General features: G+C 35.1%; 1 protein-coding gene across 1 annotated transcript in view; it reads right to left on the bottom strand.

Moving 5' to 3' along the window:
• The window catches only part of ABI3BP (ABI family member 3 binding protein), a 136,531-nt gene that overhangs the window by 88,924 nt on the left and 23,631 nt on the right, over positions 1-23,976 (bottom strand). Inside the window, exons 3-6 of the mRNA XM_066340725.1 lie at positions 18,913-18,981; positions 16,825-16,957; positions 7,586-7,767; positions 4,573-4,634 (exon numbers count right to left, since the gene is read on the bottom strand). Of these exons, the coding sequence (XP_066196822.1) occupies positions 4,573-4,634; positions 7,586-7,767; positions 16,825-16,957; positions 18,913-18,981 (446 nt within the window). The remainder of the gene's footprint in view (positions 1-4,572; positions 4,635-7,585; positions 7,768-16,824; positions 16,958-18,912; positions 18,982-23,976) is intronic.

The raw sequence follows: 23,976 nt of genomic DNA, 5'->3' as shown, positions 1-23,976 counted from the left end.
GCAAAACATCTGAAACATACACAATTACAATTTGATCACAAGACACACATATATTCTGAGGAATACTATGTTCAGAATATAGATTATTCTAGAACCAGGTGCACATTTGTAAACCATCAGCACTTTTGGGCACGTAGCCTGATTAAAGTAGATTAGCTCAGAATAATTTAATTTAGTGGAATTGTTTCCAAAGCACAAGGGGTCAGCCACCCACATGATTCTTACATTTTTATGCTAAATACTTGGACTTTCATGCTATTAATTTCTCTTTGACCTGGATTACATCTTGCCTAAATGTGAATATCTAATAATATTGATACCACAAAAAAAAAAAAAAAAAAAAAAAAAAAAAAAAAAAAAAAAAAAAAAAAGGGAGAGATATACATGAATGGACCTCACATTTATGAAAAGAAAACAGCTGATAACAAAGAATTATAAACAAATTCTGAAAGCTTAATAATACACTCAAGTGATGAGAGAAGGTAGGCTGTAATGTTAACAACATAAAAATGCTAAATACATTAAAAGGGGATTTATTTTCAGTTATGTCTGAGTTACAAGAAAAAAATAACTCTGACAATCACCTTCCATCCTAGATATATTCTGCTCAAATCAGAACCAAATTATGTTAATTTTGCACTTTGACATCTCATCTACTTCATGTGAAAGAACACTTGTATCAAAAGTCAGCATTTCATGACAAAGTGCTAACCATTTACGTAAGGATAACTATTTTTCTTATATTCTAAATACTGCTGAAAAGCTTTAAAAACAATGTATTGGTACACATTAAACACATATTAAAGTTTAAGAAGCTGGAAGAAGGCCAATCTCCACAAGTAAGATGGACCTTTCCTTGGGTAAATGGATGGAGGCTACTCATTCTGTGAAAGCCATTACTGTCTGCTACCTAATAACAGCTTTGTGTGAGGATGGTCTTAAATTAAGTGGAGATTTCCATCATTGTCATTATATGAGGATAGAAATAATCTTCCTTCTTAACTTTTCCTTTTTTTACATTTCCATTTTGTTTTCCTGTGAAAAGATTGTGTTGCAGATGATCTGCTTTGGAAGTAGCCCTCCTATTCACGTGACTAACAAATGGGATGGAATGCATCTGTTAGAAGAAGGTGTTCATTTTATTGTATTTCTCATCAGAAACCTTACAACCAAATAAACACCTCTGAAGTTGTAAGTGAGCCCTTGAGTAACCTCTGCTGTAGAACTTCTTATCATAATTACTATCAGCCATTTTACTAGTAAGTGGTTCTTTTATTGTCAAGAGCATTCTTTCTTTGTTGATCACTAATGAATGGCCACAATGACAACAATATAAAAATTCCAAATATATTTAAATACAATAAAAATGTAGTTTTTCACTCAGGAATGAATAATTGACATGAAATCCATGTTCCCCAGCTGCTATAACTAGACTACTCACCTGCATAAATCTGTAACTGCTGCACTTGAAATCTACCCATGCTGTCAAAGCTTTCTTCTCAGTTTCCACAAAGTGATTAATTTAGATATTCCTAGGTCTAGCAATATTTACTACTTATACAGACTATTTTGGAAACATCAGCCCATCATCTGTAGGAATGGCACTATCAACCATATTTTTCAGATAGGGAATATAAAGCCTATAGGTACTAGGAACATTAGTTATTAACAGAGCTGTTGCCATTATAAAAGAAAATGGCAAATTTTCAGAGGAAAAGTAGAGATGTAAATTATAACATAGGTCAGGAATCTCACTTCTTACCATATACATACAGTATATGGACTTACAGGACTGTAAATCTCAAATGTTCTGTGAAACAGCACGTGGCAACATTACTTTAAGAGACACTTGTTCTTTCTTTCTGTGTTGTATTCTGATACTTCAAAAAGCCAAAAGTAACAGGCGTGCACGTAAGAGACTCCTCAAGGAAGGATCATGGTCAATCTGGACTGAATAAGGTTTGGAGGAGCAGGAATGTTTCCTTCTAGAATTTAACAAATGGTAGAAGCCAGAAGTCCTTTTTGGCTGGAAAAACTGGGGAGGATACCACTGGGCTGGCATTATAAAATTAGAAGAGTTTAACCAGACAGGAGAGGAAATAAAATTCTACTGTGTTTTCCCTGCCCTACCACTACCCATTGTTTATGAAGGGAAGTAGAATAACCATTTCTAGAGAACTCATTTTCTTCCACTCTCTCATTAGTTACTGCTCACACAGCGCCAGGAGCTTAGACAAACTTAAAGGATGAAACTGCCAAAAGAAACACAAGATGATATGTGACTGATGTTGAAAGGGCAGAATGACTAGATGGGTTGGTAATGTTGTTTTAATAAACAGCTTCTAAAAATGTCTTTACAGAGAAGAGTTAGGACCATGTTGATATGAGTCAGTTGTGTCTTTGGAGGAAAATAAAGAACAAACAAGCTTGGCCTAAGTTACACTTGTTCTGGCTTTCCATCAATGATCTGATCATGCCACTGAAACATACCCCACCTAGTGCTGTGGAAACTGAAGGAAAAATGTAAGATATCTGCTTTTTTGGCTTTTTGCACCACTAAAGCAAGAATGATAAGAGAATTTTTAGAATAATCTATGGTATGTTTTCATGATATTTCTGTGGAGGGTGATAAAGCAGTACTGCTCTGGAGCCGAGCCCTGTGAAGATCACAAAAAAGACTAGATGTTGGCTCTAGTCCTCCTTTCATACTTGAGCTGTGCAAATATTTGGAGAACTGTTTTAGCTCACTTTCTCAGGACTTCTCTTGGATAAATAGAATCCCTACTTGCACAGAAGCAGCATAACAGTCAGGGTTCTGGCACACAGGGTTTGCTAAGAGGAGCAAAGGAACTCAGCTTGCACTCCATCTCCCAGAATGAATTACCTGATATTGGGCTGTGTAACTTGAAAGATTCTTGTAGGACCAAGGGGAAGGACAGTAAAGTTGACTTCATCAACATACTGAGCTGCTCCTGCATATTTAACCAACTGAATTCATATTACTTAAAATAAAACACTTTCTAGACAGAAGTATATTTCCAATAATGTAAGCATTATACTGATCTAACTCTGTATGTAATACAATAATTGAAGTATTACTGCCCTAAATGAATGGACATGGCCTCAAGTTGTATTGTGGAGGTTTAGACCAGATACCAGGAAGATTCATTTTCTCAGAAAGGGGTATTGAGCATTGAAAATGACTGCCCAGGGACTGGGCATCATGCCTGGAACTGTTAAAGAATACATGGATTTTCTGAGCACTTGAGGACATGGTTTAATGATAAACATGGTGATGGCACTGGGTTAGCAGTTGGAACTGAGGAACTTAAAGATCCTTTCCAACCTCAGAGATTCTATGAGTCTGTGCATAGCTAATTATCCCTAGAAGAAAATGTATTTAATGAATTATGGTTTGATTCCTGAAGGAATTCCAGGTCTGATAGTTACCAACCATTTATAATATTCTGAAATATGATAAACAAACAATGAGAAACCTTATATTACCATTTCCTACCATGAAAATATTTGGAAAATCTGAGAAAGAAGAGAATTTTGAAGAATGGGTTATTCTCTTGTAATAATTAATGCTCATGAGTTAACCCTCTAAAATCTCTAATGTAAGAAGGATTTCTACAACTTTTCTTGGGAAGTTATCCCATAGTCTGCCTCAGGGATAGTAACCAAAAATGAAGCAGAACAAAAAAAATCCTCTAGAAGATTAGCTGCTGACACTTGCACTTTGATAAAAAAAAACAAGGAAAGAAAATATAAAGAAACCAAATTACTTTCATAGTAGAATTGATAATGCTCAGAAGTTATGACTAAAATGTCTATTTTTCACTGTAGTAAAGCCCACTAACTAGTTCCATGTAGAGAGCCCTCATTTCTGCTTCAGCTTTTGGAAGGAAAAAGTATCTGGGTACATCAATCCATAAACAAATGAAATCCACCCCCACGCTTGTTTGAGAAAGTTTATGGAAAAAGTCAGGTGAGGGGAAAAAATATTTATAAAAATCATCATTTTTTAAATGAAATGGTAAAAATTCTACCGTGCCACATAAAAGGATTTAATGGACAGCATAGCAAACTTGATTAAATTGCCTTTTCCAGTTTCCTCTGGTTCTGTAAACACTTGCCTCACATATGGGAGCTATCAGTGAATTCAGTGGGATGACTAATTTAGAAGACATGAGTATATACAAAATTACTCTATAAAATCACATCACCAAGTTATCCCAAAGTCAACTGATCACAACAAATACCACAGCTAGCAGACCTGAATATTACAAAGGAATAAGCAACTTTTAAGCTTGGAATCTACACATGGAAATCATCAGACTCATCTTTGATAGGTTGAAATAATGGTATGTAATCATCTCAGTTACAGTTTTCAATTTCTTTGTCCATCAACACATTTAAACATATTCCATACAATGCATTTAACAGATTGTTTTCTGTATTGGCAGTTTGTGGCCTTGATAATGTCTTTCCTCACTGAAAACTAACAGAGAATAAAAAAATTGATCATATGAAACACAAATTGGGTAAAAAAAAGACTCTTTTGCATACCTGTGTTTGGGAATTGGGTACCAACTTGTACATATTCTGGATTTGTCCATTTACTTTTTTACCTGTTTTGATAGAAAGATAAATAAATACACAGAATTAATTTTTTGTTTTGTCCAAAGCAAAGCAAACCAAGTTTATCTACCTTTTTCTTCAGCTAGGAAATTAGGAGGCCGAATTAAAAGCCTTTATAAAAACACAGCATGGAGACTTATTTTTTTGTCTTGTCTCTCCAGATCCATTAATACATCTACAAGGTCTTCTCTTCACATTTTGACAGCAAGAAAATGAAATGTATTCTTCTTGCTTTGTTTATGATTTTGTTTATCTCAGTGTATGAACAAACCCCCAGATTTGAACTCTGATTTTTTTTCTTTTAGATTTTCCTCTTAGTTTCTAAGTATTAGAAGTTTCTTGTGATGCAGGTATTCAGGAAGTCAACAAATAGTTCTGTTCAGCACCTATTCTATTCTAGCATGATGCTTCAAACTTTCTCTATATCTTCCACCTTTACACTTTTCTGCTGCCTTTGCAACAACAGGTGTGCAAAAAAGAGTCAAGTTACATGTTGTCATATTTTTTTCAAATTCCATCCTAAACAGATGAGAAGTAGAAAAAAATCAACTCTAAAGAAATATCAATTGAGATATATTTAATTTGGAAAGAAGTCTTTCAAAGTGCTTGATATTTCTGAAAAACAGAACTTACTACTGGCCTAAATTCAAGGGGAAACTGACAGAAGTTTCACACTGACTTCATAAGAAAATCATGGTAAGATGGTCTGAAATAAGCTACTTTCATCTCTTCTGAAAAAAGTCAGTTAAATAAATGCTGAACTTTTGCCATGCCTTTCATGTGTCCTCAAATCATGAATTAAAAGCAGATTCTCCTCCCAATCCCTCCCAATAGGTTTAGCATATAAAAAACACTCAGGCTGTGGATTCAACAAATCCAGAAACATGTAAAAGAACTTTCAGTTTTTAGTAATTGATAAATATTCTTCAGTGGGAAAAAGAACATTTACAGTGGAGGATATTTGGTTTAGGCTGAGATGCTTCTCTTATATGAGAAGAACTTGAGTTGATACAAAACAGGAAATCAGCACAGAAAAGAAGTGTCTGTGTTGATCTATAAACTTTACAGGCATGAGGTTATACATTTATTATAAATATACGCTGTTCACATTTCCTGTATCTACCTGCTATAGACTAAAAATATGAAAAGCTTGAATTGGAAAGTGCTGACAATTTTCTGATTATAAGATTCTTCATTAATAGACCAGAATGTAGACACGCAGGGTATTCACAAGCTCCCTGGATTTAGCTGCTGCAAAATCATCCACTGAATACACAAATCTATATTGTAGACAAAAGAAATCTTATATAAATAAAATATGAACTATTACAAAGTCAGTAGATCCCCATAAACTTACAAGAATTATTCTCCTGACCTATTAGAAACATAAAATATCTGTAAGAAACACTATTTAGAAATATATGATACAGAAACAGAAAATCTGGTGATGTTTTTATTAGTCTTGAACAAGTAATAAATTGTAAACGTTTTGCACTCATCACTCTCTCTTATTCTAAGTGCTGAAATATATTTCATTACTTGCTCTAGAGATGACTTTAAGATATTTGAAATTAGAAAAAAAATCACAAACAGGAAAACTCCCCACTTGGTAAGATATCTGTAAGGGTGAGAAGCAGAGCTTTTTGTGAATCAGGTATTGGAGAAAGCTACCACCATTATCCTCTTCAAGCTCATGGTATAGCAATGGCATTATTCTGGACTGCAAATCAACTCCATGGACACTGGGCAGGTGCCTCAAAGCCACAGCTTTTTACTTTATAATGAAGGCTAGAAAAGGTCTTTATTAGGGAGTATGAAGGTTTTCCCAGTGTCACAAGCCACCACACTGCTCCCTTCCCTTATCCTCAAGTAAATTGAGCTCTGTAACTCACCAGCAAGCCAAAACTGAAGTACAAATTAAATTTCAGCTGGAAATCTCATATGAATAAGGCTCTCTCATTACCATTCTTTACATTTTGAGTCAAGTTAAAAATATGAAGCATAGGAGTTTGTCACATTTGAACAACATCATGTTTCAAAATACTTTTATGTAACCATTTGAGGAAAATAAATCAAATTGGATTCAAAACTCTGTTAAGTCCTCTTTTTTTCTCAATAAAAGGAGGAAAACACTGATGATGCCTATTTCCTCTACTGGCACGAGTGATTCTTTCAGCAGTACATGCTTTTACAAGAGTTAATTTCACATTACTTTCCCTACACTGTCTTGAGACTGCAGAGGAGAACTTTAAAATATGACTGACATCCAGCTAGAGGTGTTATACACTGCCTCCACACAAACAAAAGCATGCACGACACTGCATGCTTCAGACATGATCCATATAACACTTTGATTGAAAATTAGCTTCAAATTCAACTTTTGAGTGGAGTCATAAAGGGCCCATTGAGGCAGGACAGGCCCTGTGTAGCTTGAAGTCTAGCTTCAGTGTAAATGTAGTGGTTAAAGAAGATTCAAACAACGCTATTAATTTCCATCACTCATATTAGTTGATGGAAAAATTAAGTGGATTGGTTGGATAATGGTTGATGGATTAGTTCATTACTTCATCACTTCATGGCCTAAGGAAAAAGCTTAGAATCCAGTCAGAAATATAAGTATTCATACTCAACACTTGATGTGTATCTGTACTAAACACCATTAGAATTCTACCAACCTGTAGCAGATGCTCTTTTTGTAATAAGAGAACACCTTAGAAGAGAACATCTTTCTAAGAGAACACCTTTCAGAAGACTAGGTGACGGTTTGTCAAAACCAAAATATTCCTAGCTTCAACAACTCCTAAAAGAAGTTTTTAGGGACATAATGGATGGCATTTAGAAAAAAAAATTGATCAGTAGCTTACTCTAACTAATACCATTATAGAAGAAACAATACTTTAAAAATCAGCTGTTATTTGATTATCTTTCATCAAATACTTACTAGAGAGAACTGTTTTATGATTCAAAGTCTTGCTCCAAATACTATCCTCTGCATTGTCTTTAACTCCAAATTCATAAGGTGTGTTTGGCTTCAGATTTTCAATCACTGTCTCTGTAGCTGGGCAGAGCTGGAAAACCCATTTCTTGTCTTTACCTTTTTCTCTGTAGCGAACTGTATAGAACCTGCTCGGGGGAAAAAAAATAGATCTAATCAAAAGAACTCACTATAACCATTTTGTGAGGAAATGATAATGCTAATAATGAAATGGTAATAATAATGCTATTAATGTTATTCTATTGTTCTTGTTCTTTCTGGCTCTTCATGGTCACCAAGCATCAGAAAAGCCAGATTTATTCCGCATAGATATACTCCATCATACAGACTCTGACATTAGGAGTATTGTACAAAAAGCAAAAGCACAGTCTCTTTATTCACAAATACCCATTGTATGGGAGGTTCTAACCACAAAGTCTAAGCTCATTGTCCAAGCAGTTCCTGTGATTCCAACATATGCCAGAACAAGTCAACTGAATCATGAGTCTGCTAGTAAAGCATCCTCTGCTGATTTCTCAAAATCTTCTATATCCATCCAGTGAAAGGTGTTCCCACCAAAATTAGTCCAAAAACATTCTCCAGGGAAGACCAGTAATATCTGCTGTTTGTATAATATGTTCCTCATTCAGAGATCCTATCATGTATTGCCCCCACTTGAAACAAAAAAAAAATAAACCAAGACATTACTTTCAGCAGTTTAAATCAATAACGTGATGAATACTAACAGATTATGAAACTAGGAATCATTTCTACAGAAATTGCCCAATTCTGTCAAGGAGCACCACCCTGAAAAAGCATGACTGCAATGTTAACCAATCAAAAACAAGGCAGTGGAAATGGCAAGAGCTTCAGCACAAGAATTCCCGTGCTGACTATAGTCTCATTTTCAATATCCATGCTGAATCACTACCAGAATGGAGTGGAGGTTTCCTTTCTTGGAAAAGCAAATCTCGGAGAGATTTGGCAACTTTTTAATCCAAGTATTACTGAAATTTGTTACACATAACATAAATAATTCATATCCATCATCCATACCTATCTCGCATTTCTATCATCTGAAAAGGGATTCATTCACTCCTATTGTATTTTGCCACACTTAAATAGAACAAATTAATGTTTGCAAATCAAGGTTGTGAGATTTATTACAGGCATTATATAGACAATTATATAGAGACAAAAGGAGAGAACTGTAAAAAACCTAAACCTACCAAAAAATGTTCTTAAACAACTGAAAAGGTTTCAAAAGTCCAGACTAAAATCACTTAGTGGACCAAAAAAATACAGTGAATTGATAAAGTTGCTTCTGCTGAAGTTGCAGAATAGCACTTTCAGAGCACAGCTTACATGAAACGTGACCCTTGATTGCACAGAAATTCCTACTTCACTATTAAAACACAACCTAAGACAAGGCAAATGTCACTCATGGAAAATATTTCCAACATAATGGTTCACTTTGTTTACACATTTTTATCTCAAAACTGTCAAATTTGTTTTCTCAGCATCAAAAATAAAGATTCTCCTGGTTTAGTTGGGACAATTCATCTCATTCAGGTAATTCACCATGTTACACAATCAATATTTATGTTGGCTCACATAACTTCATTAACTGTACTAGTCTGTGTTCAAAATAAGATATAGTTTAACTTAAAACTTGGAAAGGAAAGGAAAAAAGCAGGAAGGAAAAAGAAGTAGTGAATCTCTTTGCAGTTCCAGGACTACCAAGTAATAATCTGCCTTTTTACTTCTGTGGGCTGGGATCTAATCAAATGTCAAATAATAGACCTAATTATCAGTTAAACTGACAAAGAATGTTTTAAACAATCAATTATTGGAAACATTAAAAGGAGGGAAATTTCTTCTCCTTTATCCTCTTAATCCATTTGTACGTAGCCACACAGACATTAACCAACAGGAAAAGCTTATTTAAACTCCCTGTCACTGTCTCACAAAGGATGTAACTTTAATAAACAAATTCAATCTTCCAAACAAATGCCTCTTACTGGACCCTATTCAGTCTTTTGGTAAGGGAATTGGAATAAGTAGAGACAGACATCAAATGTGAATTCAAGTGGAAATAGTCATCTTCTTCCTTTGCTTGAAAGAGGAATTTTCATTTGTTTTCATCTTCGTCCTTAGCTTTTCCTACCTATTTTAATCCAATGGGACAGAAATGCAGTGTTTGCATGTGATGGAAAAAAGAGAGTATACTGATTCAGTTCAGCTATTGAACAACATAAAAGAACAGCTGCATCAGAAATGAGGAGGAAAAAAAACACTAAAAACTTGTTGATAACAAATAGACTTTTAAGTGGCTATCCCCACTTGCTTCTAGTGGACAAAATGTTCTACTTTTTAATGCTGTCTCCACACCTGGGAATTCCTTCACTCTAACATGAAAAAAAAAGTCAAGAAAACTTGCACAACAAAAACCACCCCATCTTTCACTTAAATTCAATGCTATTATAAAATCTGCAAAGAAGATTTTCATAATTGTACCAAACTGTGCCATTAGAAAGAGAAACATACAGCACAGAAGAAATGTGCTCTCAACTCCAAGATTTCCAAGCCTATAAAAACTTCACCAAGGGTATAATTATTTCAGTGGAAACTTGCCATAGCAAGTACTAAAACCACTGATTGCGATGACAGAATTTCCTCAAACATTTCAATAAAAAGCAATAAAAATGAAGTTCCATTTAACAATTTGGAGGTCAGAATAATTTGACTATTAAAAAATATCTAAATATCTACATGTGCTTTTGGGAAAATGCAATCATTTGTTTATGGAGTAAAAATTCAGAAATGCCAAGTTTTGTCATCAAAGAACAGCAACTCATTGTTAAGCCAGACCAACAAACTGCCAAATAAAATGCAGTTTCAGTGTCTGCCTGAGAACGTTGTACTGATTGAATTTTGTCGTAATTTTAATTTCTCCCTTTTTCAAACCTTTCTTTCATCAAAAATACAATATCAAACAGTCAACACATATAATTGAAGACATGAGTAAGCAGTAAGATCCAGTCACCACTTACATCTATCAATCCCCTGGTGGCAGTGACATACATACACAAAATGAGTGCAGCTGGCTGAACTGGAAACATTCAGGAAAACATCTTCATAGATTCCCTCCAGAATGATAGAAGGCAGGCTGAAATAGAGGGCTGTCACAGTCACACAGAAGGGAAAGCTACACTACATGTTTCTCAAATAAAACACTTCCCATTATCTCTGTGAGGTAAGAAAAGGAAAAACTGATTGCTCACCACAGGGCCTTTAACAGCTAATATCCAAGTAATGCACTATGGAACACTCCTAGGGATGCTATTCCCACCTGTGAATACTGGTTTGATGCTTCAGCAAGGAGATGGCACACCCAGCTATACTTGGTAAATTATTTTATAATCTAGATTCTCAGCTGGTATAAAGAACTAGCAACATTTAACTTAATTTAACATTTAATTTTTAGTTAATTGATTTGTTATGTGTTTGGGTGGGGGACTTTTGTCAGAACAATGTTCATCGAACATTTTTGTATTTCTGTTTACAGCAAATATTAATGAAATTATTGCAGGGGTCACTCTGCTTCTTTGCCAGCTAGCACTCTATAGAACATCAGAGTTCTTTTGTCAAACTCCATAAAAGTTAGTGCCTCCCTCTCTCCCCTGACAGGCAATGCTTCACTCATTTAAAGATACCCCCAACCAAGTCACCCTAGGAACTCTAGGGGAATATTACCTCCTCCCTTTTTACTAGACAGCTAAAACTCCAACAATTTAAAACAAAAGGTGTCATGAGCAGGTGAGAGGTTCTGTCACACTCAGAATTGGCCACTGTAACAATAAGAGGGAAAAAAGAGCAAACACCACCACAGCAGAGGAATAAAGAACCTGCATTCATCAAAGAGCCTCTCTCCGTATGCATTTCTGCAACACCATCCACTGCTTAGTGTCTGCGTTCTTGAAACTCTGTATCTTTGAAGATATTTTTATTTTGCTTGCCTCCACACAAAATGTGATGGCAGAAATAAAAAAGGTAGGACCCATTTCATAATTCAAAGGAGGCCACAAGATCACTCATACGCCAACCACTGAAGTGATTACTGTATCTGCAAAGTCAATGTGAAGAAAGACTCTCAGCCTGACACAGATGGTTGTTTCTCTTCTATGCTCAGCTTACATCATTTGTTTCTTTAAACTCTACAATGCAAGGCAGTGCTCAGTTTTGAGACAGCCTTTTCATTGCCTTACAAATCAAAATAAAATTACCATTTTAAAGAAACAGTACAGAAGGTTTTTGCTTTTGAGATGAAGCAAATCTTATTCACTGTTAAAGGAAGAAAAATTCCAGGATGGATAGGCAGACATTAAGTTTTCATCTATCAGTGTGAATGATAATGTTTTGTCAAGAATTCCAGTGCCATTTTCCCCTTTTTTAAACAAATCTCTTTTCAGCCTGATTCCCTGAACACGCCTGCAACAGACAAATATTCAGACACAAACAATTAGATACTGGAAATGTTATAAGGCAGATGCTTTTATGAGATTTCAAGACTAGGGCAGTTTGTATAAATATCATGGATTTATTTGGAACCAGGTCCCAACCAAAACTCCAAACAATTTAATCATGACTATTTTAGTCACACATAACACTAAAGAAACAATTAGACCCTGGAGATACAAGAACATTCCAGCTCTCTGATTTCGTGGTGCCAGAGACAAAGGATGATAAAGCTCATTTCTTTTTTGTTCATAGAAATGTAGTCAGAAGTTTTTAAAAGAGACTATCAGCATACCAGGTAGTAATTTATTTACAGTTAGACTTCATTAGAAATGCAGCATCCATTTAATGCTAGAAAGTAATAAGGGAAATGGTTTGAACTATGATTTTTCAGACACTGCGTTGTGCAAATTGACACGAGGTTGATTATATTGTTTCCCTTTTTACTGCTAAGTTCACTTTAAAGTATCGGATACCAATATATATTAAAAATGGAAAAAATGACACTAGTGATGGTTACCAGTTAACATTGCAAAGCACTTTCTAATTCAGTTTTGACTTTTACATGATCACTAAAATTCACTACTTTTCTTAACACTTTTAGTAGAATGACTGAAATGAGGAGTGAGAGGCTCTGAAGAGGGAGAGACTGAACAGCAGCAAATTGTTCCAGTTTACACCAGCTTTTAACATGTACTCCCACAGCAGCAACTCAAGAGCACCTGAAGTTCAAGAAGTGTATTTGCTACTGTATGTTTTCCTTTAAGAAATTCTGCTTCTTAAAATAAATTTTTTTATGACACTTGCAACACAAAGTATGTCCTAATTGGCAGCTGCAGAATGATAGAAGTCTGTAAATAGGCAAATGGGGAGATAGGCACATATTTTTCTGGATTTAGGGTTTTAAAAACCCTACTTCTATGTACTATACAACATAAAGACTAAGCATGGACTCTTCTATGGTTTTGCCTTACTGTTTTTCTTTTTTTTTTTTTAAGCATCAGATAAAAACAAAATAAAACACAAAATCTGTGCTACTTAAAAGTATGACATTAGGACATTAAAATCACAGGCAAACCAATTGAAACAACGTCAATGTGAATTTGACATAGTTTTTAAATTAAAAAAGACACACCTTCAGGTTTTAAATTCCTATTTTTGCATGCATCTGAAAGTGTGTTTATTTTTCTATACAATCCACTCACTAGAATATTATATTTTACTGTATCTATAAACCCTGCTTTCATCTACCATGGAAAATAATGGGGTTTATTCCATCCCATGACTTTTCTTCCTAAATAACTGAAAGTAAAAGTCCACCTTTTTTGACCCCCAGCTACAGAGATGTTTTAATCAAAGCAAATACAAAGAAAGAAAAAGCTATACACTATTCTCTCTTCAGACCTGGTTGGACAGTAAATAAAGCCCCAGTACTTTTATTTTGACAGATCTGTCCACTAATATTTGTTTGAACATGGATAGGCAGAGAGAAAGCAAGACTCTTACTCTCTTGGAAATAATAAAAAGAGGAATTGAACATGGCTGTGAAGCAGGATGTCATGAGTTTGCCATATTCCCTCATCAGCTGTCTTCCACTGGTGTCAAAAAGCAGAGGATGCTGAGAAAAGTTCCACCAACTGTGCCTTTTGGTGTCATGTAGTTTCATCAGTTACATAAAACTTATCACTTGAGGGTTTTGATTTAGATATTTTTGTTTTATTTTAAATTCTAGTGCTAAGATTCTGATGAGAGATAACAGTCACTTCAAGAATGCTTCAAAAATTCACCTTTGATTTTTCAGTCCACAAAAATGACCGTGAATACTTTGGCTTCAACAAGGGATAGGCATTTGGGGTTATCTTGAAGGAAATACATAGCACTCTATTGGGTTATGCTCTTAACCTCTAAGGAGCTAAACCAAAAGAAGTTTGTTGAAAAATGTAATTTTTTTCATTGGAGTTTCTTAAAAATTTCACAGATATAGAAGACCACTATATGCCCTGAAGAAGCAAACAATAATTTCACTGAAGCAGTAAAAGATATCAATGCTCCTTGAGAATATGGCACCTCTTATTCCAAACTCATTTGCTCACAAAACCAGATCTTCCAAGGAATATCCCACTGAGGTCAAACTCGCACTAGAGAAAATCTTGGCCAGCAGAACTGTACAATTCCATGTGGTTTCTATCTTCTGACTCAGTAACACATTGAAATAACTTTCATTATGCAACATTTGTACAAAAGCCTAACATCCACACGGAGATGGTAAAATCTGAGGCCGAGAACAGTGACTCCATTTCAGGTCACAGAGAATTACAAACTCAAACCTTGGTGGGATATTTACTGACAGAACTGAGCTAAGAGGTCCTGGCTGCTATGTACTGCCAATGCCAAAGGTTAGAGGTTAGCCACTAACAGCAATCTTGAGGATGATTAACAGTACATTCCAGCATGTCACAGTAAGGAGAATATGCCAGATGACAAAGCATCAAGTCTGGTAGACTGCCCCTGAAACAGACTGAAATATCAGCAAATCCATTACGTGCTTTTTAAGTCTTGTGCTTTTATCACAACTTGCTAAGGATGGGCTCCTTCCCATATATTTCTTATTGTACATTATAAACAGACATTCAAATTATTATAATATAATAATAGTTTTTCTTCTACACACTGACTAGAAATATATATGGATCTAATCTCTCTTAGAATTCTAGATATATGCACCAAGGTCACATGGACAACTGTTCTCATCATTTATGCAAATAACAAGCACTTTGGCCCAGTAAAGATAAAATTAATAAAAGCACCACTTAAGTGACTTTTTTTTCCTTCATTAACTTCATTGTTATACTTGATTGCAAAACAGAAATCTAGTTAAAACAGAAATCTGGTTATAGTTATATATCTATCTTTGATATGATCATTTGAAATTTGATATAAATGTTTTTAGACTAGCTACTCCTGTCTGGCAATATTCCACTAGAATGGAGTGCACATTAAAAGTAATTCCTGAGAGGAGGAATACATCAGAACATATTCTGGACATAGCAAGACACTAGTAGCACACTGCCCTAACTGAAAAACTGTGTTTAAAACTTTGTTCAAACTTAGAGTTATTGAATATCCAAAAAGAAAATTCAGCTACTGAGGAGAAAACACAGAATTGATGAAGGCACGGTGGTGGATACCATTTGCCTTGAATTTCCAGGTGGATTAATACAGGATATAGGCTTCTCCTGAAGTGTTCTTCCTTCCCACTGCACAATGGGTGCTGCAACATTGGTGCTAACACATCATATTAAGATAAATTCCTTGGTAAAAGTGGTGCTAAAATCATTATGTCAGAACACTCTACAAGTTCAGTTCATTTCTTCAGTTTCTCACAGTTTGAAAATATTTGCTTCTTTCTTTATTGAAAGAGCAAAATCTAAGACTAAACCAGCTTTTATTTCTACTGAAGAAATATAGAATCAAATTTCTCCTTGGACATTTACTGACACTCCATGATGGCTTCCTAACAAACATTAACATTTTTTCAAGAGTGTTTGAAATTCTGGTTGATGATGATCCAAACTCTTTTCATGAGAAATTTCTAATGCTGGAAGGGATTAGTCTTTTTGTGAGGTACAAAACTTTTGTAAAGATATGAAAAAGGCCGTCCTGTCTACACGGGAATTTTTTTTAACATAACCTATGTTTGACATCCAGTTTAATCGTGTCAGCTGGAGTCTTCTTATGACTACCAGAAGAAAGAAAATTCAAGCCTAAATTAGACAGCTACAGATTAGACAAATATTAGATTGGTATAAGAAACGTTCTGAATCATAAAAAAGATGTACATTTAAAACGCAAAAGATAACAGTTGCAAAACAGATGTAGATGCATCCCACGGGTTCACCGTGTTTCTTTTTAGTTTCACAAAACACTGCTGAATAGAATAGAGCTTTACACAATGTAAATGAAAGTAAAAAACATTCTTCTGTTGTCAAGGAAGAATACAAAGCGAACACAAAAAGACAAAGTAGGAAAAACATCTGCATTAGCAATTTAAAAGCCATAATAGTGCACTTAATTGAGAAGCTCTTCTGCACTTTGTCCTCTCTTGAAACTGCTGCTTGGTGAGTCTCCCTGAGTTTCCCACCTACTGTGCCACTCAGTAAATGCCAAACATATGGACATAGAAGAGATTCTCTTTTACTTACAACAGAAAATTAATGAAGGCTGTGCTTTATCAATAACAGGAAAGCAGTTTTATTGATAAGACACAATAAAGGAAACAAAAATCAGATTATGTTAAGACAAGACATCATTCCCCCACCTCATTACAACAAAAGACTTCTTTTACACTAATTCAGTCAACTCTGAACTAAACTGTTTCCTGTGATTTGACAAAGTTTCAATTGGTCCAGATACAAATGAAGGTAGAGCCAAGGCCATTAGTTTAAGAACAAAAGATCCAGTGTGAAATAGCAAGATTTTTAATTCAGCATGTAGACATCTGACTAAACTTGCTGTCAAGTAAAGAACTGCAAAGCACTAGAATGAGCAAATGAGAAAACCTACTTCACATTCAGAACCATTGTTTACAACATTTTAATTTCCACTGCAAAGTTTATCTTAATCACAGCAGAGAGCTGCACTGAGTGAAATCATGGTAGTAATAAACCCCATCCTTTTCTGGTTGTTACCTGTCACTAGCACAGTTACTTGTTGTTGTCCAGTCATGTTGAGGGTTGACTAGGATGCCCCAAGAGAGAAATACAGAGGTTGGGGTGAGAGTGCCAACCACCAGCTGCAGAGGCTTTTGTGTCTTGTTCCGACCTACATAAGAAATATATAAAGTTAATTTCTCTTTCCTGAATTATGTAAAGTCTTTGCAGTTGGATAATTAAGTAAATGAAGATCTACATCTCTTCTAAGCTTGAAGGGAAAAGTACAACAATTCTCTATTTCTCATGGTCATCATTTCTAACATAGGATTTACAAAAGTGGCAGAGACAATGTCGATAGTCACTTTTTTAACCTAAATTTCCAGTTAAAACCAGTTTTTGAAAATCATGATTTGGTGGTTTAAGTACTCTTAGTGTAAGAATAAGCTCTAGGTGGATTAAATTAAAAACTCTGAATATCATGGACTATATCACAGAAGACATGACAGAGTCCAGGACATCAGAAATACTCCAAGGGTGTTATAAAAATAGTAATTTCTTGGCAAGTTTCTCAGTAACACTGCAAATATATCTACACATAATAAATATTTTCCAGAGCGTTCTTACGAGTGAAACAAAACCCACAAAAGTTCTTTTGCTTTTAACTGCAGGTAGATCTGAGTCAATGTATCTGTGAGATTTTGCTCTTTTAATTACTGACTATATTGAAATCAGGTTTTGCATGATATTGAACTTCAGCTTTGCTCTGTATGAAGGAGCAAAATTCATCTGTGGAGAAAGAACTTATTTTAAAGAAAGTTTAAAAGCTAATAGATGGAAATGAATGAATGATGTAGAGACTATTTTGAACCTGGAATTCATGGACTGCTACAGGTCCAAGGAGAATGTCTGGTGTTTGACTATAGCAAATCAATATATTCTTTACAACACATTACATACTTCAAAAATCTAAAGGATCTGTACATCCCCAAAATATATAGGTGACCAACATTTGCTGAAAGTTATATGCCACTGATCTAAAGGGGTTTTTTTCTCACTGTTGTGAACCAGATTTGACTAACTTTCTTCTTATGCCTTTTGAACCCTACTATCTCTCCACTTAACCAGCCCCAGTGTCAGTCTGATTTGTATTTTCAGTCAATACATGTGTGTACATTTAGAAATGTTAACGATGTTGGTTTTTTATTTTATGTTGATGATGAGTATGTTGCCATGCAACCTACATTAAAAAGCATATATATTTTACATCTGAAATGTGCACTTTCCAAAATCTTTTCAGACATACTGTTTTATACCTGGCTAAGAGTAAGAAAAGATTTATCCCAAGCATTACCAGGAGTTAGGGAAAAGAAAACCCCATCTAAAGATCATAGAATAATTTGGGGTGGAAGGGACCTTTAAGGACCTTCTAGTCCAAGTCCCCTGCCATGAGCAGGGACATCTTCAACTGGATCAGGTTTCTCAGAGCCCTCTCCAACCCGACCTTGAGTGCTTCCATGGATAGGTCATCATTTTATTTTTTGCAACTCTCCAGTCATCCTGAAAGAAGTGTCTGTATTAAAGTAAGGAATTCAGAACTAACAATATTAATGACATGATTAAGGTCATATAGAAAGACTTTGAAACAAATGAGAATAAAATTCAGATTTCTACTCTGCTGTGTATAGATTCAGCTGGAAATATCACTTTTTCCATAACTTCTTGCATCAGCAAACTTAGTAGTACTGATATAGAGACAGACACATGCTATCATTTTCTAATGAGAAACAAAGAGCATTAACATGTCTGTGGACAAAAGAATCCTTAGTTGCAGTTTGGGAAGAACAATTTTAATGGCTTTAAACATCAGAAATTAGGATTCTAAATTTCAATTCTCATTTGTAAGAACTTTATGCAGAAAATCTTTAGATATATCTTCATGTTTTGAATGCCATATGTGTGGCTACTGACTAGGAAACACTGTCCTACATTCTACCTTTCCACGTATGGAATTTGTGCATCCCAGTCAGATACCTACAGGTAGAAATATCTTTTCAGAGAAACGCAGCAAAAGGTTCTGTTTTCTTTCAAATATTTTAGGAAAGAGATGCAGTAATATCAAAATACCTGAACAAGATTTCTTGTTATTTGAAACACGTGCTGGTCTTACTGAAACCAAATACCGCGGCTCTGCATCTGCAAATGAAAAAAAAAAAGCAATTACTACAGGTTAGTAAAGAGAGATAAGAAAAGCAGTAACAAAAAAAATCCAAAGCTTGCTGTACTACTGAAAAGGTTCAGCCAGTGTGGGGAAAACCATTCTAATTTAACTTCGCTGATTCAGTGCACATAAATCACTGGAAGCCTATACTATGGATGCACTTTAATTGTTTAATCTGTCTTTTTAAATGGATTTCATCTGCACCAAATAACCAAGATAAGCATTGAATCAGTTGTTCAAAGCAGTATGGAAAAAAAATTAGTTAAAAAAAAGAACCCCAAAGTGCAAATACATCTTCTTTTACAAAAAATGTTTTTTAATATTTAGAGAGGTACACAAGTGTGGGACATGTGTAACCACTTGGACATTTTTTGTATTGAGACTGAAAACTAGAAATAAGGAACACTTTAGAATAATTTGGTTTTCTTCTATTTTAAGCAGTTTTCTGCACTGTATTTATGTCCACTTGTGAGATTGTTATAACTCTCATCAAGTATTCAACAGGATTATTTTAAAGCATGACCTTGAAAGTTTGAGAACTACAAAGCCAGTCTTCAAAACTCTAAAAATGTATGGGTTTATCAGTAAAATGTCCAAGGATTGTGAAAGAAAGTTACTAAAATATTTTGAAACAGTTTTTCCCTGCTCCATAAATGGAAAACTTAATTCTGGCTGAAATCTGAAATTACTTGTATAGCAGTACAGAAATAGATTAGCTGCTAAATAAAATATGGCAATAAGCAAAGACTGTTAATGCCTCACTGGGCATCTCAGCTATAAAACCTAACAGTTTTCAGGATTCATTATTTATAGCAGGTGTTTATGTTCTGCAACAAAAGTATTCTCTGTGGAAATATTTTGTGTTATATGCGAATTTAACAAATGTCTTAATAAAGAACACAACACATTCCCATTTTCCAGAGAATTCATGGCTCTTCTGACTGTAATACACCCTACAAAACAAAGTATTTAGGAAAACTGCCTGAGACTAGATATTGAGAGAGAAGAGGCTGTTAGAGAAGAGGCAGGTTTAAAAAGTTCTACTTCTTTAGAACCACTAATTTAAAGCAATATTGTGATCATTATAATTGAAATAGGAAAATGAAATTGTTAAACAAATCCATTCAACACCTGGGACAAAAGAATAGATTTCTTTTCTGTTCTTAAGATATATCTTAATTTAGAAATATGATTCCATGATTCCTGAGCAGAACCACCCATGCTACTACAAAGACATCAAGAGAAGAGCAACTGTAATTTAAGTTAAATTAATTGGTTTGACGTGCAATATCAAAGCATTATGCATGGACTGGAGGACATTCTGGCAGATAGGCATTCTATATTCAAGACACCTGAAATTTAAAAATGCAGAGAGCTTTTTCAATATCATATAATGAGCCCTGACTCATTAGAAATGGGAGTTTTTCCTTAGTCCTTCACTGCAATTCAACATTTCTTTTAGTGAGTTCAGAAGACTACTGAGTTTCCATACTGATTCAGTCTTGCTGAGAAATATGATTATCAGTCATCTTCACAATGCTGAAATCATCTGATGCTACTATGACTCAATCCATTTTCAGGGTATTAAAACACTGCCTCACCCATGTATTGAATTCTATCAAGTTACAGGAAACTTTTCATGATAATCCGTGGTTTTTTATGATGCCTATATATTCGTAATCCATTCCACAGATCCATGTCTATAAGAAGCAGGAATCCTGGGAAGAGGTGACTAACACAGCTGAAGAAAATGAAAATTCTGCAGAATACCAAAACTTCAGTAAAACCATAATTTACTTTGCACTAATTTGTTAAATGCTTAAGAGATAAATTGCAGAAATATGAGGTAGGTAGAAAAATGTGACAATCACTTTTAAAAATATGGATGTTTTACTGGATATAAGTATGGTTCACAGAATAGATCAACTATTTACATGAAAATATATTTATAAAGAGACGTTTGTTTGAAAAATAAAATTATAACTTCAAGTAAATGCAAACTACATCACAGAGTACAGACAAGCCTGTTTGCAACTGAGTATTTCTTATTTTCTTTGAACAGTATTTAGTAAGAAAAGGGTAGTTACAAAACTAGGATCGATGTTGAAACATCTGGATGCAGATGCATGAGTCCAGCATCTGCCTCCAAAAATAATGTCAACATTAATCAGTATACAACAGAGACATATGTGATAAAGATATAAAATATAGAGCTGTCTGTCTCTCATCTGTGAGGATCCACAATCTCATAAATGAAGGATTCCCTACAAAACAGTGCAAGCTTTAACAATTTCAGTTTAAAATACATTTCCAAATTTGCTACAAGAACCTTAGCTGCTCCTTGATGCCCAACACATTCTTGGTGGGCTGCTACTCTAGGACCACTTGTTTGAATCTGTAACTGTCTAACTCCCTTTATCAAGGCTAGAACAGCAAACATCTTGGCTAAGAACTCCTTTCAGATCAGAAATAAAGTCCAAATAGTTACCACCTTTGATTCTTCAGCCACAAAATACTCTAGGAAAACATCCATGAGTACCAAAATAGTGCTCCTCGGTAAAGCCATGCCTAATTCTTAGTGATATTATTCCCCAAGCATGGGCTATTATGCCAATAAATAAAACTGTTAAAAGAAAAAACTTCTATCACTAACCTTAACAGCTTATGAAGACAGCCAGAATGTAACAAAAACCCATGCCATTGGACACATCACATTAACACATGAGAACACTTCCACATGCCATGAGTTAGGCTATTAATTCAGTGGCAGCAGGCAACTAACATGCACTACAAAATGCTAGGAAATCCTGCTTTTGCTCAAGCACACTATTCAGGGCCCAGACAATATGCAATTGAAAGTAAAACAATGTAAGAATGAACTGACTGATGAACTCAGAATGAATCTTAAATTTTAATGCTACAAATATATCATTAGCATTCATGAACCACTGGATTCAGTAATCAAAACAAAGTATTTTTTGGCTTGAGGTTGCAAGTCCTTAACCTGTATTTAGGGATTGCTAAACACTCACCATGAGATGTTGTTAATGGCAAAGTTGGAGGAAAAGGAGGATGGAAAGTGTTGTAGTGCAACCAGCATGGGAAGAGACAGAGAAGTGGGAGAAAGGGGCTGGCATGAATGAACCCCAGCTGATCAATGCACTTGTCTAGAGGAAGGGGCATCTGCTGACCTCCTTCAGATCCTCCTTTCCACTAGGCACAGCTAGCATCAGCAGTGAGAACCTGCTTTCTGGTTAGCTAGCAGGAGGCAACACAATGCTAAAACAACATTCACGTTACTTGGTGTCTTGAAAAGCATGTGGCTAACAGAACTGCCAGCTTGGGTAATTGATCAACTGTAAGAAACTGCACAGCAAGACCTTTTAGCTAAGCACTGCTCTAGCACAGATCCCTGAATTACACTTTTTAAAATGTGCTCGAGGTGGTACTAGAACTCTCTCATATATGTACATAAACACAAAAATCACCCATCACTTACTAGCATTGTGATAAAGCAGGATTACCAACACATTCTCCTCTTACACTGTACAACCTTGTACAAGAAAAGGAAAAGCAAAAGCATTGCCCAAATTTGAGCTGGTTTTAGAAACTGAAAGGGAAAATAATTTTGTAATTGCTGTTCATTCTTACAAAACCTTCCTGCCTCCACCCAATTTTTTGGGGTGTCTCCAACAGTATCAACAATTTCAAGGAGGCTGGCCTGCAATCTTCCTAGCCAAGTTAGAAAGGACTAACACAAATTCCTTAAGCAAATACTCTTTCCTTACGAGTTAGGAACACTGAAATTAAGATGAAGATTTAAGTCAAGCCCAGAGCTTTTGGATGGGTCCATTCACCTTTTTATTAGTCTAGCTGAATTAACATCTTGATGTCTTTTGACAGTATCTGAATAGCTTTCATGACCAAAAATAATGTTGTTTATTGTCATGTGAGCACATAAAGTATACTCAGCACAAACCACATCTGGTGTCCTGAAGCAGAGGCATAATTCTTGGAAACAAACTTTGCGGCTGCCTTGTCATTGTCACTGACATTTCAGTATGATTCAGATCTATCTACTGGTGCATAAAGCTGCTCAAGACTTTGTTGCCAGCAGAAACTCATTACAAGTTCAGGAAATCCAATTGAACCCCTTTCTCATTGCATGTGCCCTCTGCAGGCAGATCCCAATTTATTGACAAGGTTATGCAATTGCTGCCTCAGTTACTATACAATTTCCAAAACAAAGGGAAAAGAGATCTTTTAAGATAAGAATTTCTGTAGTGAGGTGCTGAATATTTTAATGGATGACATGTAGGTGAATGTCACACATTATACAAAGTCATGTATCTCTCCTGAAAATCCTAGAAAATGTCACACCCTTAATAATATCTTTCAAAATATATCCATCTATAGACATGTAATTTTATAAATTAATACATCTGCTGGCTTCAAGCTTCCTGTAAACAGCATCATAAGAGGTGTATGACCCAGCAGAAATGCTGACAGTAAATTTCATATTAATCAACAATAGCGGGGTTATAAATATGGTATTTGTGGGCCTTATAAAATATATATTTCTATTATATGTTATAATACAATATATGTTGTGTATATTGTGTCATCTTCCATATTCCAGTTCCAACTGGGGACAGTTATCCCGAACAGAATACTGATTATGCTGCTCCATTAACAAAACCAGGGATGCAGAGCTAAATCAAGGAAATGTGGAGATGTCTGCAAGGCACTTCATTCTACCTTGTAGACCTATACTCTTTGTTAGAAAGGATATTTTAAAGGACTGATGCATTTTAGGAAGGGAATAGTCATGACATATATGAAATCTTTGTCTTTTCTTACCTTGGTCTAACACATAAATTAAAGGGTTTCAGGTTTGTTTGTTTGTTTGGGGTTTTTTGAGTAGGGTCTACAGATGATTATCTGTTTGATTTTTCCTTAAAAAATTTCAC

This window comes from Sylvia atricapilla, chromosome 2, assembly GCF_009819655.1.
Source record: "Sylvia atricapilla isolate bSylAtr1 chromosome 2, bSylAtr1.pri, whole genome shotgun sequence".
NCBI classification, from domain to species: Eukaryota; Metazoa; Chordata; class Aves; order Passeriformes; family Sylviidae; genus Sylvia; species Sylvia atricapilla.
The sequence above is the reverse complement of the archived record's forward strand: the minus strand, read 5'-3'. Positions and strand labels throughout refer to the sequence as shown.